The 19,165-nt window shown below is 35.5% G+C and overlaps 1 protein-coding gene across 5 annotated transcripts in view; it reads left to right on the top strand.

Moving 5' to 3' along the window:
- Positions 1–14,406, top strand: part of ZC3H13 (zinc finger CCCH-type containing 13) — an 83,379-nt gene extending 68,973 nt beyond the window's left edge. For 2 of the 5 annotated variants that reach the window (XM_054701847.1, XM_054701845.1), the window contains exons 14-20: positions 380–483; positions 823–2,007; positions 2,685–3,197; positions 5,312–5,461; positions 6,575–6,775; positions 9,319–9,482; positions 13,421–14,406. In XM_054701847.1, coding sequence (XP_054557822.1) covers positions 380–483; positions 823–2,007; positions 2,685–3,197; positions 5,312–5,461; positions 6,575–6,775; positions 9,319–9,482; positions 13,421–13,591 — 2,488 coding nt within the window. In that variant the 3' untranslated portion in view covers positions 13,592–14,406. The remainder of the gene's footprint in view (positions 1–379; positions 484–822; positions 2,008–2,684; positions 3,198–5,311; positions 5,462–6,574; positions 6,776–9,318; positions 9,483–13,420) is intronic. The other 3 variants (XM_037527017.2, XM_037527016.2, XM_054701846.1) reach the window with 2 other exon arrangements.
- Positions 14,407–19,165: the final 4,759 nt, after the last annotated feature.

The raw sequence follows: 19,165 nt of genomic DNA, 5'->3' as shown, positions 1-19,165 counted from the left end.
AGTTACTCATTTGACTTTCTAAAATAATGTATTTCTATACATAAAAATGAAAGTTTTAGTATAGGGGTACATTAATATGTTGATTCCTCTGCTGTATGTTACCATCTTGCAATATGTAAATCTGGTGATTTTCATTTGAGTGACTCTACATGTATAGTGAAGAAAGGAAGAGTTATTGCTATGTAGTTTAAGTACACAATTGTAAGTCTTAAGAAATGAAACGTTATTAAAGATGCTGAATATCCTTTGTATATCGCTCTGAATATATATCCCACAATTATATATTCTAGTTATAGGAAAGAATAGTAAAAAACATACTGAGGAAATCTTGTTTTCAGCCCCTGATATTTTATAAATTATATCTGTTTGTCCATTTTAGGAAACGTTATAGAAATGAGGGCAGTCCTAGCCCTCGTCAGTCACCTAAGCGCCGGAGAGAACATTCTCCCGACAGTGACACCTACAACAGTGGAGATGATAAAAGTAAGCAGAATCTACTTTTTGTGTCTGTATGTATTGATACTCATTTGCAACTTTGAGACCTTTCTTTGAAATTAGTAGGAAATGATGAATTAATATATAAATTTTCTTACTTTGCTACTTCTGAATATCTTATGTGACTAAAGTTTATATTGGAAATAATCATTTCATCATAATGGCACTGTCATTTCCTACTATTTGTAGTAGAACCCTATATTTACTGATATTGCCATTTTTAAGGTCTTAAAATGAAAAGAGAGAATGGTTTATTATTAATTGTATGTAACTTGCAATGTTTGTTAACCTGGTGTAAGTGTGATTACTTTAAACTTTTTTGTATAGATGAAAAACATAGACTCTTGAGCCAGGTTGTTCGACCTCAAGAGTCTCGTTCTCTCAGTCCATCACACCTTATAGAAGACAGGCAGGGTAGATGGAAAGAAGATGATCGTAAACCAGAAAGAAAAGAGAGTTCAAGACGTTATGAAGAGCAAGAGCTCAAAGAGAAAATTTCCTCTGTAGAGAAGCAGAGAGAACAGATAGAAATCACAGAAAGCTCAAGAATTCGTCAACAAGACATGATAGGACACCACCCATCTGAAGATCGAGATACATCTGATCGAGCTCATGATGAAAACAAGAAAAAAGCAAAAATTCAAAAGAAACCTATTAAGAAAAAGAAAGAGGATGATGTTGGAATAGAAAGAAATAACACAGAGACAATGTCTGAAGACAGTCAAGTATTTTCACCAAAAAAAGGACAAAAGAAGAAAAGTGTTGAGAAAAAACGTAAAAGGTCCAAAGGTGATTCCGATATTTCTGATGAAGAAGTAGCCCAACAGAGTAAGAAGAAAAGAGGGCCACGGACTCCACCTATAACAACCAAAGAGGAATTGGTTGAGCTTTCCAATGATAAGGATGGTACTATGGAGGATTCTCAGAAAAAGGAAGATACAGCATTCAGTGACTGGTCTGATGAGGATGTACCCGACCGTGCAGAGGTAACAGAACCAGAGCATGCTTCCACAGCTGTTACTCCTGGAAGGACTCCTTCTCCATCGTCTCTTCCTCCTCCTCCTCCTCCTGTTGCTACTAATACAACTGCTTCTTCCACCAGTGCTACCACCACCTTCAGCACATCTACCACCATTTCTGCTTCTGCCTCCTCCGCCAATGCCGCTTTTACCAGTGAAGACTCACACAGAAAATGCCATAGAACACGAGTGGAAAAAGTTGAGGCTCCTCATGTTACTATAGAAGATGCACCACATCGCAAGCCAGTTGATCAAAAGAGGAGTAGCAGTCTAGGGAGCAATCGGAGTAATCGTAGTCATACATCTGGTCGCCTACGCTCCCCATCCAATGATTCTGCCCATCGAAGTGGAGATGACCAAAGTGGTCGAAAAAGAGTACTGCATAGTGGCTCAAGAGATAGAGAAAAAACAAAAAGCATGGAGATAACAGGAGAGAGAAAATCTAGAATTGACCAGTTAAAGCGTGGAGAACCCAGTCGAAGTACTTCTTCAGGTAGTAAAATTAAATTATAATCTAGCAATGTTTCCTATGTTAGTATATTATGTACAAATTATAATTTTAAAATAAATGCTAAATTGATTACTTTATACACTGCCTTAAATTTCAAGAAACATGAAAGTTTATCCCACCAAAATGTTACCTGTTACCACATCAATACCAACATTGTCATAGAGGTACACTTAATGATATCATTCAGTTTAATGTCAGAATTTTAGTAGTATATCTTGGTGAAGGGCTTATGTATTCAGGTCCCTTACTATCTAAAATTTTAACCTTCTTGCTCTTCTTCCTGCAGCTAATACTTTCTCTTTTGACCACAGAAAATAAGGTAGGGGGATAGGAAGAGTTAGGCAATAAAGTGATCAGTTCTAGTCATGCTTAACCATGTCATGAACTTATTTCTTTGAAGATATTTTGTGGTTATAGTGGAAATAGACAAGGGAAAGAAATATGTTTTTAACATTTCAGTTAGTACTTAAACTGAGAAGTCAGTTTTTCCTTAAAATTCATTCTTTGGATAATTGGGAATACATATAGAAAAAGATAAATTGTAAGCTATAAAGGACCCTAAAATGAAGCATTGAATTTTCAATTTTATTGTGTTATCTCTTGACATACGGCACACGTGTGTATGTATATAATATGTATGTTATTGTTTTTTTTTATAGATCGCCAGGATTCAAGAAGCCATAGTTCAAGAAGAAGTTCTCCTGAGTCGGATCGACAAGTCCATTCAAGATCAGGGTCTTTTGATAGCAGAGATAGGCTTCAAGAACGAGATCGATATGAGTATGATAGAGAGCGGGAGAGAGAGAGGAGAGATACAAGGCAGAGAGAATGGGACCGGGATACTGATAAAGATTGGCCAAGGAACAGGGACCGAGATAGATTACGGGAACGAGAGAGAGAACGAGATAAAAGGAGAGATTTAGACAGGGAAAGAGAGAGACTAATTACTGATTCTATGGAAAGGGACCGGGACAGAGACAGAACTTTTGAGAGTTCTCAAATAGAGTCTGGGAAACGCAGTGAAGCCAAACTGGAAAGTGAACATGAAAGAGACCTAGAAGGCATCTCAAGGGACTCTCTAACTTTGGATAAAGAAAGACTGGATAAAGATCTAGGATCTGTGCAGGGATTTGAAGATATAAATAAAGCTGAAAGAACAGAGAGTATGGAAGGTGAGTGTCATACCTTTTTGTCTGTTACATTACTCCATTCCATTTCAGTTTCATAGGAAACACATTTTGAAAAGTTGTATTTTGACTTGATTGGTTTTTAGGGAAAAGCCTTGATACTTGAAAAATGTTTCTCATCAGTATTATCAAGAAGGTAGAGTTGGTTTAAATAAGTTTAAATGAAATACAAGATTACTTAGATGCAGTGTCTGTAGATGTTTAAGTTACCACTTCTCTGTAGGTGTTAAAAAGAATAAAAAATCTTGAAGAGGGATTGAAATAGCTTTTAGTGGTTTCTGTTTTCTAGGACAATTGAGAACAAATATGTAAAACAGTAACACTATCTGAAATTACATTTAATGATAGGTTGATTATAGAACCGTACTGGCACTCTCTACTCCTAGAATGCTGAGAAGTCCTCAGCAATCCCTTGGTGTCCAGTCAGAACCTACTTCAAGTGTGTGGAACATCACTCTCCATCCTTCATCCCCATCTACTATAGAAACTCAGTCATGTTTCTGCTTTCTTAATCTTTGCACTGGCTCTTCCCAGTGACTTGTATCTTTTTCCTTCTCTCTTTCTTGCTGGGAAAAAATCCCAAGTCTCTACATTTTTCTCTCTCAAACCTTCTCTGCTAAATACAGTTATTCTCTCAAATTGTCATAGTACCTTGTTTATACATCTTTTATAGCATCTCCATACTGTATTATAATAGTTTCCTTGGTTTTCTCCTCACTGTACTATCCTCTTTAAAATCCATAATTTTTCAGTTATCATCAGGACTATAGCCAGGACACAATTGAGTGATGAATGAAAATATATACCGCCTATACATATTGCCCCATATCCTACTCTGTAGTGAATTATAACCTAGTTAATAATTATATTGGCTCCTCTTAGAATTCTGCAAAGTTTGCCTCTATCGGATTGTCTGGCTCTTGGCATAAGTGTTAACACCATTGTTCTGACATAATCTCTCCATTTCAAGCCCTCAAGGACATTCTGGGATACTTACTATGTATACCGTAATACTTAACTCTTTTTATTTGCCATATTGTGGCATTTGGCCCAGAGTAAAATTCACTGTCTTCTAAGAAAACTGTAAACATCCTTAAATCTCATAGTTATCAGATTAGATGTATTCCAGTGTGCCATCTGTTAGTGTATTTTTTTTCTGCTTGGCAAAACATTTCTACTTCACTGTTCTTCACATTACATTTTCATCTCAATTTTTAGATCCACTTAGATCTTGAGCCATAGTACTAATGGAGGGGAGTACAATTTTGGTTTATAATTGAACTGATCAGTATAATTCTTTTCTTGTGGTTAAAATCCGTTCCCCTTTCAAAGTACATAGTTGACTGGTTGTGGTCCCAGATTACCGTATGGAAATGTATAGGTGATGTATAGGTGGCCTGCTGTGAGATGAAAAAATTCACCTAAAGTAAGAAAATGAATTGGATAATCATGGAATACTAAAAATTCTATTAAAATTAGTTGCCCTAGAAGTGAATGGGTTAGGGGCATGGGAAGATTAGTGTTGTAGATTCAAAAAAAATTTGCAGCTAATTAAGTAGTAGGCAAAACTTAGCCTGAGAAGAGTTAATAAAGAATAGACTGTGTCCTAGAGGTACTAACAAAAATATTTTTAAGACTTTTATTAAAGGAAAACATTGAAATTGGGAAGCAGGAAGACCATTACCTTACGTAAGATTTCAGTTTCAAATCATGTTGAAAAGCTTGCAAGTTGTTTTTTTTTTAATTAATGAGTTTACTTTGGCAAAAAAAATTATTTGAAATTAGTATATATGAATTTACCTAAAGTTTTATTATAAAAAAATTAACACAGTACACAATATTAATGTAGTGGTAACTTTTCTCATTTCAATTTTAATCTGTTTTGATAGATTAAAAGTACATTGCCATTAAAAGTAGATTTAGCTAATTAAATTTTTAAGTTTTCTGTTGGGAAAACCAAGTGTTTTAAATAATTAAAAATTGTAGTTTTATTTAATGAAAAAAGAGGCAAGATAGAAGATCTTCTGTCTCTCTTTGGTGTAGCTTATTATCTTTCCCCTTAATACTCTTTGGTGTGTACTTTATTTTTTAATATTCAGCAGATGAAGAATCCAAGTTAGATGATGCACATTCATTAGGATCTGGTGCTGGAGAAGGATATGAGCCAATCAGTGACGATGAACTAGATGAAATTCTGGCAGGTGATGCTGAAAAGAGAGAGGACCAACAGGATGAGGAGAAAATGCCAGGTAATCATTTGTAGAGGTTGTTAGACATAAAAATTATTTGATTGTCATATGTATTCTTCATTCCCCTTTCATGCAGTAAGAATCGATAAAAGGCAGTGAATCCCCCTTTATGTTTTAATAAAGGTTGAAAGACCTTTATTAAATGAAAACTATAGTTCTCTATGCTCATGCTTATTTTCAAGTAGTCATTGCCTATGGGTTAGAAAAGGTCTTGTTTAAAACAGCAAAATTCTAAGATTTACTTTCTGGAGTTTAAGATTCTTATTTGGTTATTGGAATCTAAGCAAATAACTGATTGCCTAGCAGTCTCCTGCATGGTAGGTATATGAAATTATATGTGAATACTATATACCTGTAAGTTTTTAAAATTTAGTAATTATTTTTGCTTATAGTGCTTGGTGCAGTAACTAGAGTAAGCTCTGAGTGAATCTTTTTCCTTCTCTCTTTCTTGCTGGAAAAAGTCCCAGGTCTCTACTAAATGCAGTTATTCTCTAATTACCGCACCATGAAGCAACAGCCTTTGATAGTCGTAACAGTCTGTATTATCATACTATGGATCTTTGCTCTGGCTATTTAAAATATTTAATTTGCTTTTTGTAGTTTTTTCGTGCTAATGTAGAAGGTATGTGTGAGTGTTATCTTTATTAAATATTTCTGTTTTAATCTCCTCAGCTGTTCCTTATCAATGGTTGGATTATTTGTTCTTAATAGGCGATGTCTGGTTCTTAAACTAGAATTTTTTTGTTCTTGAAAAATAAAATGTGTATATCTATATATACAAACTCCTTGATTTAACCCTTGAAAGCATTCAGGTTCCAAGTTTCAAACAGATGCAATTTTAGTGATATTATGTAAGGGCATCTTTCATGCAGTTTAAACTATTTATTTGCAGACTGAATTCATTTGGGTTTTTGTTTACTTGCCTGTTTTCTTTTGGTCGGAAGGTCTTTTAATTTGTGGAGGCCTTTGGAAGCTAGGAAAGCTTTCATTTTAAGAATGACATTTTGGTTTAAAATGCTTGTATGTAATGCTTTAGGTATTTTGCAGTTTAGGTCTCTAGAAAACAAAAATGCTATTTCTTGTATATAAATATTATTATTTAACTTTTTACAGATCCATTAGATGTGATAGATGTAGATTGGTCTGGTCTTATGCCGAAGCATCCAAAAGAACCACGAGAGCCTGGGGCTGCGCTCTTGAAATTCACACCTGGAGCTATTATGCTGAGAGTTGGAATTTCTAAAAAATTGGCAGGTTCTGAACTCTTTACCAAAGTCAAAGAAACATGTCAGAGACTTTTAGAAAAACCCAGAGGTAATTCCATTTTATTTCATCATGTAATGTCGCTATAATTAGGGTGCCTTTGAAAAAGATTCTTTTCTCATGAAGCACTTACAATTACAGGGACTTTTTTTTTTTTTTTTAATTTATTTATTTATACAAGCACTGGGTACAGTCGGAAGCGCGGGAGGGTGAGAGAATTCACCAGAGCGGGCAGAAGGACCGAAGCACACTGCTGAGGGAAGCAGCGGGTGGCAGGAGAGGTCTGCCTGCCATGTGGGACCCCCACTCCGGTGGCCGGGGATTAAACCGGCGCTGCAGAGTCTGCAGGCAGCTTCGCAACCCAGCGCTCAACCGCTGCACCACCAGGAACTCTTGTTTTTTGAGACATCACTTCTATCATGATCCAAATTGCTATTTAAAGTAAGAAAAATTGTTAAGTTTAAATTATTTATGCAAGGTTAAACAAAGCAGAGCTTGGAAAGGCAGACTGGATAGTTCATATCTTGAGCCTTTAGCAAGGCGGTTAAGAAAGTAAGAACACCACTTACTGTTATTAATCTTTTTGTGATAGTCACCTTCTGTAAGCTTGAATAATTATACCACCAACTTGATGTAATTATTATGAGCAGGTGAGTTACAATATGTGAAATATTTAGAACAGTGCCATATGTGTAATAGTCAAGATTAACTTACTGTTCAGTTTGAAAACATTTTATTGCTTTGATTTATTAGACCTTATTGCAACAAATTTTCATTCTTGAACACTGCTTTATGGATATTTTTTGGTTTTGTTTGGGTAATTTATTGCTTGAGTAAAAAATTTTAGTTCAAAAGCTGGAAAATAACTTGAGTTTCATAAATCCTTATACATTTTAACTATTAGCATAAATGGTACGGGTTTTGACTTTAATATGTCTCAATGAACATTTGAATGTATGTTAATCTGACAAATGACCAAGTTCTTGGCTTCTAACGTGTTTGTTTGGTTCTGTGATTTTAAGCAAATAATTCCCCTGAACATGAAATGATGGGAATAAAGTCTTATCTACCTGCAAAGCTATTTGCTCCTGTGACTTTGCTAAATAACTAGCAAACACAGGTTGACTCTGATTTAATGACTTAATCTGAACAATGAAAATATACACCATAAAGAGAAGTTTGATTATTGCTTACTAATCAGTCCTTGCCCATTTTTTTACTGCTAGGGTAATCTTTTTGTAAAGAACCATTTATTCTTACTGAAGCTAAACATAGAACAGTACCTAATAGTGGGAATGGGTATTTAAGAAATATTTGTGATGAAGTGATATTTTTCTATCTTCTTTGGTCTATTTCAGTACTCCAATACAGGAAAAATATATTCTTTAATTCCATGTTATTAGAAAAAGATTTTAAGAGTTGGATAGAAAATTCAGTGTAGACTGTTTTGTCTATGGTTTCTGAGTAGAGTATGATTAAGTTCTTTGGAGCAAAACTTTTATATTGGTTCCTTTTATGTCTCAATTGGTCGATTGAAAACCATGAAGAAGTTGGAGGTTTAGCTGTTTTGTACTGTACTTTTGTGAAAGCTAAAAATAATAAATTGTTCTAATGAGCAATATTCCAGGAAGGTCATGGATCTAATGCCATTTCCACCTATTTGTAGAATAGTGATGTTTTGGAGTTTTTTCCAATATTATGCATATATAACTGTGCATGCTGTTGATTCAAAACTGGTATGCTTGAATTACCGGAGAAACTGCCTTTTTTCCAAGTATCTTCACCCAGTTGAGAAGATTCTCTAGACCTGATGGTAGAGTCCTGGCACTGTATTTTAAAAAGGTCTTCAGATGATTGTGATAGATGACAGGGTTTGTTTTTACATTCATGCTTTTGGTATGTTAGATACCAATTGACTGGGTATATTACACGAGTTTCTTGTTAATTATCTATTCTCCCTATTCTTTGCATTGCAGAAAATGAAATACATAATGCAATTTCCTGTCTCTTGTTTTCACAAAGGAAAGTTGTAAATAACAATAACCTCTTTGTCATCTTATTAGAGAAGCAATATCTGATAGCTTGGTAGTCTTGACCAACTAGTGATATGCTCAGTTTGAAGTTACTGTTCTTTCTGCTACTTATTTGGATTTCTCACTGACTATTCTGTCATTTTGATTTGTCATCCAACCTATTTTTACTGTTTTCTCCCTACCTTACATGTTATAACTTAGTTTTAACTTAATACATTGTCCCAGGTTTTTATAGTGGCCCCCACCTAGGATAAAATTTACAAATTATGTTAACACCTAATCATGTTCTTAACTGCCTTTTTTAGAGGTCATAGATTATAGCATTTGAATGTACTATAATGAAGTTCTGAACTTCAGTAGATGATAAACAGTATACTGGATTTTATTTAACTAATTCCAGTCATGGTAATCATTATATAATTTCTCACTCCTAAGTCTGCTTTTCTTATATTTCATAAACTTAAAATGGCTAACAGCAGAACTATATGGTAAAGGACTCTTATAGAGAATATATTGCCGTTAACATTTTAACAGAACTTACCCATTTATTTCTATTCAAAGATGCTGAGAATCTTTTTGAACATGAATTGGGGGCTCTCAACATGGCTGCATTACTACGAAAAGAAGAAAGAGCAAGCCTTCTTAGTAATCTTGGACCATGTTGTAAAGCATTATGCTTCAGACGGGATTCTGCAATCCGAAAGCAGCTTGTTAAAAATGAGAAGGTACTATTGTTTCCTTTAAAAATGCAAAGTGTTTGTTGAACAGTGTGAATGACATATTTTTATTTGATTGCTTGAAGGTGAGATTAAGGTCTTTTACCTATTTTTATGTTTGGTTTACATATGTAAAAGAATTAGAATCTAAAATACTTCTCCTGTTTTACCCTAAAAGTATTGGTGAACATTTGAATAACAGATTGTTATTCACAATTTGAAAGTTTAGAATGCTTTGTGTGGAATATTTCTCATTTGGAGAAGTTTCTATAGCTAATGAGACAGACTAGAAATTTATTTAAATTGAAGATCAAGGGTAAAATTTTTTACAGATAGAGTAGTGAAGATATTTTTAGGACTAGGGTTATACTGAGCTGGAAGAGAGGTGAATAAAGAAATTCAATCATGAGAAATAAAAATTATATTTGAAATAGATGTGATCGTGAGAATTTGTGAGGTCTTAGGGTTTTTTATTTAGGGGGAGGGGAAAGTGAAAAAAAGACTGGGGCCTGAAAAAGTTAGCAAGCTAGTAGTAGTTTTTTTTTTTAATTTATATATTTTCCTAAATATCCCTAAGGAAAAAGATATAAGGAATAAAAGACCTACCAAAGTCTTCCTTGCTTTTTAAACACTTGATCTAGAATTACTACACTCATTTTCTCTACTTTGCACATCTGTTTCAGTATGTACTTAGTTTTAAGCCCTATGCATGTATGTAATGAATCCCCTTTCCTGTGTATCTGGAATAGTACTAATTAGTACCATTTTTGGTGTTGAATTGAAAATAATCACTCAGCTTATTATCTGTTTGGTAAGGGGGCTCCAGTTGAGTAAGACTGTATTTTGTGGCATATCTGCTATTGTCACCAAAAAAAACCCTGCAAATTTATCAAAATTTACATCAATATATAGGGTAAAAGGCCATAACTTACAGTGGCACATTAAATGTCTTAAATGATCTATCTAAAGAAATCAGATACAGTTAGAGAGCCTCATGAGAAATGCTAAGAAAGGAAACCTTTATATTTGGCTATATAAGCAAAAAATCATTAAGCCCATATATTGGCTTTTATTTAGAAGAGAGAGGTGAAGTATAGTAACAGTTCACTTACCTGCTTTGAGTTTAGTGTTACAGTATTAAAAGAATATGTATCAAGCAGAAGGAGGGAAATACCAGAAATAATAGAAAAACAAATTAGCAGGAATAATGCTGCAGGTCTCACTTATTATAAGATAATAGGAAAATTGTAAACAGCTCTGTGCACATAAATTTGATAACTTATAAGAAATGGATCAATTCCTCTAAAAGCCACAAAGTGACAAAAATTTATATCCTGTATTTTTAAAAATGGAGTTTGTAGTTAAAAATTTTCTTATAAAGAAATCTTTAGTCCCAGATGATCTCACTGGCATAAACTACCAAACATTTAAGGAAGAAATACCAGTTCTTTACAATTTCTGGCAGGAATACTTCCCAACTCATTTCATGAAGATATTGAAACCAAATACATGATAAGAAAACTGCAGTTAATATCTTTCATGAACAAGAACACAAAAATATTAATTCAAATATAGTTTCAGAATGAAAGCCAGGTTTAAATTTTAAAACTATATCAATTGATGAAAATAAGGCATTTGACAAAATTCAGCATCCTTTTTCAATAAGTCCCCACAGACTAGAACTAGAGTCTGTGTAGAGGGCATGTGCAAAAATCCTACAGCTAACATGTTTAAGGTACAAGTTTGAAAGATTTCCCCTGCAGAATCAGGCAAGGATACCTATTCTCACTGTCCCTATTCAATATTGTGCTGGAAGTCCTTGCCTGTTCAGTAGGATAAGAAAAAAGAAACAAAACCCATACAGATTTGAAAGGAAGAAATAACTTTTTATTCACCCACAGTGTGATTGCCTATATAAAAGGTGTCAATGAATTTACCAAAAATATTCTTAAACTCATTTAACTTCTAACAAGGCCACAGGATATAAATTCAGCAAGTAAAAAGTATTTCTATTTACTAGCAATATAAATAGAAACACCTGGGAACCAAAATGGAGGGGGAAAAAACTTTACAATGGTTTTTGCTAAAACATGTGCAAAATCTTTGTGCTTAAAACAAAAAAAATCAAGACCTACATAAATGGAGAGGCATTATTTCATGAATTAGAAGACTCATTGATTGTCCCCAAATTGATCTACATCTTTATCACATTTCTTTTAAAAAGCCCCTACAGGGCTTTTAGTAGACATGATTCTGTAATTTCCATGAAAAGTCAAAGTAACTAGAATAGCCAAAATAACTTATAAAAAGATGTCTCACACTACCCAATTTTAAGATTTAGTATAAAACCACATATCTAAAATAGTGTGGTATTAGTGAGGGGATGGACATTAAGTCAGTAGAGTAGAACAGAGCCAGAAATAGACCCACACAAATATGACCAGTCAAAATTTAAAACTTTCATTCTGTAGATGTCTACTGGGAAAAAAATATTGGTCCAGAATATAAAGAAATCTCAAAAATAAACAGTACGAAGACAAGCAACCCAGTATTTTGAGCAAAAGACAGCATATTTCAAAGTGGATATGTGAATGACAGTTAAGTACTAAGATGTTTAACATTATTAGGTAGTACAGAGTAAAACTACTGTGAGATGCAAGCAACAGAATGAAGATTCAGAGCAATTGAAACCTCTATATATTGCTGATGCATATACAAAATAGTAAAGCCACTCTGGAATCCATTTACGTGAGTCCTTATAAATTCAAATGTTTACTTACTATCTGACTCAGCAATTCCTTTACTAAGTACAGTCGAAAAATAGAAACCTATGTTCATATAAAACCTTTCCAGAAGTTTGACAGCTGTTCATAATTTCCCAAAAGTGCAAACAATCCCAGTGTTCTTCAGCTAGTTATTAGCTAAAATGTGAGATTACACATACAATGGATCACTAGTAACAACCAACCAACCAATACTGTCAACATGGATAAATCTTAGAAGCATTAGAGTGAAAAAATTATATAGGATGAAAGAATTAGTCTCAAAAGATTGTATGCTCTATGATGTTCTAAAAAAAGGTATAACTACAGATTCTAGCATTGCTTGCCAAGAGTAGAATTGGGAAGAGGTTAGCAAATGGAGTTTTTGAGTGTTAAAACATGAATACAAACTCAGATGTATACATAGAAAATCTATTTTACTATATTACAACTTAAATTTTTTTTTAGTGCAGGGCCTTTCCAGTGGCACAGAGGATTGAGCGCCGCACTGTGAGGCTGGCCACAGCCTCTTTTGCGTGGGCTCGATTCCCGGCCGGCTAGGGAGAAACCCACATGGCAGGACAGACCTCATCTGTTCCCCGCTCTATCTCTGGTGGATCCTCTCACCCTCCCGTAGCTCTGGCCTGTACCCCAGTTCTTGTATAAATAAATCAAAAAAAATAGTAAAAAAATTTTTTTAGTACATATGTGATCAAAGAGCCATAGTTCTTTTAAGTATTCCTAGAGAGAATAATTGGTAAATTTCTGGGAATATTCAGTTCTTATTATGCACATACTGGAAGAATATTTTACAGAATTTTATGACAGATATCTTCCAAAAATGCTAACGTAGCTGAGTAACAGGACATTTTAGTAGAAATAAACTAGGTGGTATACTCATTGTTCAGCTATCTTCTAGAGAATTGATCAGTTCTCGAGCCTGATTATGGGATATTACAGACCAGTAGTGAATATGAGGTGTTCATTGCTACCCTTCAGAGAATTGAAAGGTTATCATGTAAAAGTAGATTAAATTAGCCTGTAGTTCCATAGGAGACATTTTATTTCAACATGTACAAGACATAGCTAAAGGAAAAACTTGAACAGTTTGGTTATTTTCGTTAGATGTTAATCTGCCTGTCTTTTCTACTGTTATCTGATGTGGCTTTTGTTTTCCCCAAATAGGGCACTGTAAAGCAAGCATACACGAATACTCCAATGGTAGATAATGAGTTATTACGACTGAGTCTTCGATTATTTAAGCGGAAGACTACTTGCCATGCCCCGGGACAGGAAAAGGCTGAAGATAACAAACTCTCACAGTCCAGTATCCAACAGGAACTGTGTGTGTCTTAGAATGAACCTCAGTGACATTTGCGGTACTATCTTCCTTCGGCAATGCATATTCTTTTTTTTGACAAACGTTGTTAGTGGAAAAGGCAGCAAAGATTTATCAGCCATCCTAAGAATGAAGAACTGTGACATAAAATTTAAAGACAGACACTAGTTTTGGGTAACTTCAACTTTTACATAAATTTTTACACATGCTTGATACTCATGCAAAAAAAAAAGGTGAATGCATCCAGATTGAATAGTTCTGTACCTTTTGTTAAAAACTAGAGGACCTTGGAAAATGTTTGTCACTGCTCTACAAGTATTTTTTATGAAGGAGCCACTGACTTAATGTTCTGGTTCATCCCCATAGAAATAGATTTTATTCTGCAGCATGTAACACTTGAAAGAGGATCTTTCCTGCTATGTTGTAGGCAGATCTATAGCAGGAATACTTTTTTCCTTTCTAAAGTTCTAAAAAGTTACTTAATGGGAATTTTTTGTTTGTGCATTATTATAATGTATATTAGATGTATTTGGAGTCTGTGGTTTTGTTTTCAGAGACTACTATTTTTATTTTTAATAAATGTACCTTCCCTATTCTTGTTCTGGATTTACTTTGTTCTTCATTTATCTTATTTGATGTTCTGCAGAACATTGTCATCAACATTACCTGTTTTGTGCTTCAAATATTTTACTGTTCAAGTCCTTATTTGACAGCTGTAAATAATAAAGAGTCAAGGATGTACTTAAAACATAGCTCAGTAATTCTTGAGAACAGAGTTAACAAACCCATGTAATCTGAGCTTCAAAATCCTACCGAAACAAGCCAGAAAGAAAGAAAAATATCGATGGTTTCTCTTAAAGAAGGAATATAGGGGAACCAAATAAGGAATCGGGGGGTGGGGGGGGGACAGTAAAAAAAAAATTAGCAGATAACTATTAATCAGAGACATTCTGCAAGGGAGGGGGAAGAAGAGGGATCAAAACGGGAGAGAAGAGCAAATGGTGATGGTTCACAGGTGAATTGGTGGGGGGAACTTCACGGGGAATACACCTGAGAGGACAAAGCATACAAGCATACACTGTACGAAAATCAACAATGATGTGTATATATAAATATATATACATATGAAGGTAAAAAATAAAAATACTTTTTATAAATACACATAGTAAAGTACTGCAGCCATTTAAAAAATACATATTTTTTCAGGTGTTGCTTTTGATTAAACTGCCTATAAAATATTACCAATTTACTTTGTAAAAATTACAGTGTATATACATATTTAACTCATGAAATGGACTCCAAGTTGCAGAATTTGCAGCAGACAGTAATACATGAAGAAAATCAAACATAATTTGACCATTGCCTCTCACTGCTTTTTATTTTAAAACTACAAACCTAGTATTACCCCTCTCAGCAGTTTTTATAGCCTCTTCTCTCAACGTAACAGATAGAGTTTCTGCGCATTTCAAGCAGCATTTATTGTGTGTTGAATTTGAGCGAAATACCCAGAAAAGGAAATACTTCCAAATGACTTGAATGTATGTATAAGAAAATTGTAATCAGGCACAAAAAAAATTATAATCAGATTTTCCTGGTTCTGTTCTTTGTTCCATTTGGGAAAATGTTTAAGAAAAATGACAAGAACATTTTCTTAATGACCCTAGAAAATGAATACCCTTTAGGAAGCTACTTTGTGATCATAGTGGGTGATATAAATATCTATCGCATAAAGATTTAAAGTGCTAAACTCCTGATCTTAGTTCCTAGAATTGTGGATAACAAAATAATGGTTTTCCTGTTTGTCCACTGATTTAGGAATATTTCACAAATTATATAAAGGAAAACTATGTACTAAAAGTTACAATAAAGTCAAATCTGTGCCTTTTAGTTTTGACTATCTTTGCTATGCTGTAAAAGAAAATTTTAGAACTATTTGTTTGTTCATTTAGTCACAGTATTCAGAGCTTTATGTTCCCAGTGGGAGGGTACTGTTAAGTCACCTTACTTCAAAAAAAATTCAAATGTTCTCTGTACTGTTAATTGCATACCCACAGAAATATTTTACCAAAGTTTCCTTAAGTGCTCTTGGGCCATAATTCAAGTCTCAGTGAAGTATTCCCTAAAACATCTTCCAGTCTATAAATTATTTGCTAGTGCAGTTCCATCTCATAACTGATATATCACTGTATCAAGTTTGTCCATCTGCCATAAGCACAGTTGGCTCAGCTATATTGAAAGTTGTCTAACAAGAGAAAAGGCAAGAGTATGCCTGCAAACCAAATAATGATAGGTTTTATTTTGGCAGGTGTGCCTACCAATGGGCGAAAAGTTGTATTAACTTATGATAACTGCTAACTTAATTTCACAAAGCTTGTAAGTATGCCCGAGTTGTAATCTAGTATATTGAAAAATATAATCTGTCATATATTTTCATTTTCATCAGTAACTGCAGCATCGCCCCCATTGAACCACATGACATTAGATTTTATGATTTATATTTATTAATCTAAGTTTGGCTCATCACCAGAATATCCCAAATTATTTCTTACTGTCCAATTGGGTAAAGATTAAGGTATATAGTATCTATACTATCGGTGGTGCTTTTACACCTCAAAAGATCACCATCAGTGCCTGAATTTGTTATTTAAAAAAGAGATGGATTCTAGTTCAAGATGGTTGTGTATTGTAAACTCGGTCCTTGCAGGAACATGGCAAATTCTACAGCAACACATTTTCTCTAGAAAAGCAACAACTAGCTCAGCAATTCCTACACATTGAGCAAAAAAATATAACCAAAGCAGGTTAAGAGACTGAGACAATTTTGCTATAAACTACCCTGGGAACAACAATCCACAATTGGGTGGGAACTCATAATATCAAGCTTCTCCCTGAGGTGAAGGGTTTGGCACCTGAAGTTTTAAGACCTACACCTAAAAGCCCCCAAGACATCTAGAATTGTGTGAACTGAAAAATAGTTCTTAAAGGGCTTGCCAGGTGCCCATCCATCCCAGAGTCAGTACAAAGGCTACTGACTGAAAAATACTTAGGCTTTCTGTGAGAGGCTTGTTTGAATCTTTTAAAACATTAACCTGACATACAGCAGGGGACGGGGAGGGAGCTGCGTCAAAATAGGGGAGGAAAGAGCACAAGGGACTATGGTGACAGTTCACGGGTGATGTGCTGGGAAATTTATGGGAACTACACATGAGTGGCGAAGTCAACGACTGTACAAAAGTAAACATCAATGTAAGGGAAAAAAAAGCCTGAGAGGCAGGCATCTACTTCAACACACATCTAGAGGCCTACGAAAATACACTCAAGATGGAGACTAAGGGGCACCATCTTTGTGCTCTCCCTATGCCTCACTCCAGTTTGCCATATCTCCTTATAAGCTCCTGGCACCTTGATTTTGTGGGGACACCAGTAGATCACCTGGCTTGTGACCAGCAAGACTTTTGCTCACAGATCCCACAGGACTAACAGAATTCTTAGCCTCTACTATCCTTTCTGTGAAAGAAGCCCATTACCTTATTTATCTTCATATCTGAGGCCTGAGGGGCTGGCTTCTAATTAAACACATCCAAGCAAGTCTGTCCTCTTCTCAAGGACCTAGAGGCTGAGCTCTGTCTTCAGACTTCCCCACTGTGATGTGCCAGAGCATGGTATCTCAGCAGAAGGGAGCATGTTCATCTATCTGATGCAGTTTTTTGTTTTTTTTTTTTTAAATGACTGCCCCCCAGGAGACACCCCTTAATCACCTGGCTCTGGAAGCATGAGGTGCTTCTGTTCATGGGTCCCATGGGGCTGTAACAAATGGAGAGAGTTCTTGTCCAGATACCATGCCCAGGGCATGTACACAGACAGTCTGAAATATACACTGATTTCTATGAAAGAGCCTCTTTGCTAGTCTTGGAGTTTTGACCTAAGGGGCAGACTTCTGATTTGGCACATCATCTAGGATCCTAAAAGGGATCTCTGGGAGCAGACAACCTTATGGTAGGAAGCACCTTGATACCAGTGTTAGCGACTGTTTTTTGGACTTGACACCAAAAGCAAAGGCGGCAAAATTAAAAATAAATAAGTGAGACGATAATCAATCTAAAAAACTTGCACAACAAAGGAAGCCATCAACAAAAAGGAAAAGGCAACCTAGTGAATCAGAGAAGGTATTTGCAAATCATTTCTGATGAAGTTAATATTGCAAAATATATAACTCATTCAGTTCAATGGCAAATAAAACAAGCCTAAATAATGCAATTTAAAAGTGGACTGAGGGGCCTCCCCGATGGCACAGTGGTTGAGCGCTGGGTTGCGAAGCTGCCCGCAGCCTCTGCAGCGCCGGTTCAATCCCCGGCTGCTCCCCGGCCACCTGAGGAGGGTCCCACATGGCGCGCAGACCTCTCCTGCCGCCAGCTGCTCCCCTCAGCAGTGTACTTCGGTCCTTCTGCCTGCTCTGCTCCCGCTCTGGCTCTGGTGAATTCTCTCACCCTCCCGCACTTCTGACTGTACCCAGTGCTTGTATAAATAAATAAATAAATAAATAAATAAATAAATAAATAAATAAATCTTTAAAAAAATAAAAAAAAAAAAAATGGACTGAGGACTTGAATAGACATTTTCCCAAAGAAGACAAAGATGGCTAACAGGGACATGAAAAATTGCTCAACATTACAACATTACTATCATTAGGGAAAAGCAAACCCAGACTGTCGGGACCCAAACCTGAACATCCGGGTTCTTGCCTGAAGCAGGTACTGAATGTTAGCTCCAGTGAAGGTTTCAAGTTTCCTATTGTGACGACTGAACCCTTCCCCCTGCTTGCTCCTTGTGGCCTGTTTGTATTGGTGGTCTCTCCTTGTTCGAGATAACGAGAGACCTCCTCCTCTGAACCCTATATAACATTGTACACATTCCTGAATAAATGAGACTGGCGATGATCCTGGCTTTGTCTCCACTCCTCGCGTACCCCTGTCCCATATCAAGCCCCTGCTTCCTCCCCCAGGGTACCGCGTTGATCTGCCCGGCTGGCCCGGACACCAGACCACAATAAAATACTTCCCTCACACCTGTCAGAATAGCTATTATCAAAAAGCTAAGAAATAGTGTCAGCGAGTAGGTAGAGAAAAGGGAACTCTTGTGCATTGTTGGTGGGAATGTAAATTGGTGCAGCCACTATGGAGAGCACTATGGGAGGCAGTCTAAGCGTCCACTGATAGGTGGATAAGGAATATATATTCTATATATGCATGTATTGTGTACATACACACAAAAGAATATTATTCACTCATAAGGAAAATATGAACTCTTCCCATGTGCAATAACAGATTAAATTTGTGGGCATTATGCAAGTAAAATAAGTCAGAGAAAGAGACTGATCTCACTTATACGTGGAATCCAAAAAGTAAATGAAGCACAACTTAAAGATACCGTGAACAGACTCATGATTGTCAGGAGTATGGGGCAGACAAAAATGGGTGAATGTGGTCAAAAGATACCAACTTCCAACTATAATAAACCAAGTCTTAGGGGTGTAATATACAGCATGGTGACTATAGTTAATATTAATTGTGTATTTGTAAGTTGCTAGTCGT

The sequence above is a fragment of the Talpa occidentalis genome, unplaced genomic scaffold, assembly GCF_014898055.3.
Source record: "Talpa occidentalis isolate TD23 unplaced genomic scaffold, MPIMG_talOcc4v2.1 talOcc4.5, whole genome shotgun sequence".
In the NCBI taxonomy this organism is placed as follows: domain Eukaryota; kingdom Metazoa; phylum Chordata; class Mammalia; order Eulipotyphla; family Talpidae; genus Talpa; species Talpa occidentalis.
The sequence above is the reverse complement of the archived record's forward strand: the minus strand, read 5'-3'. Positions and strand labels throughout refer to the sequence as shown.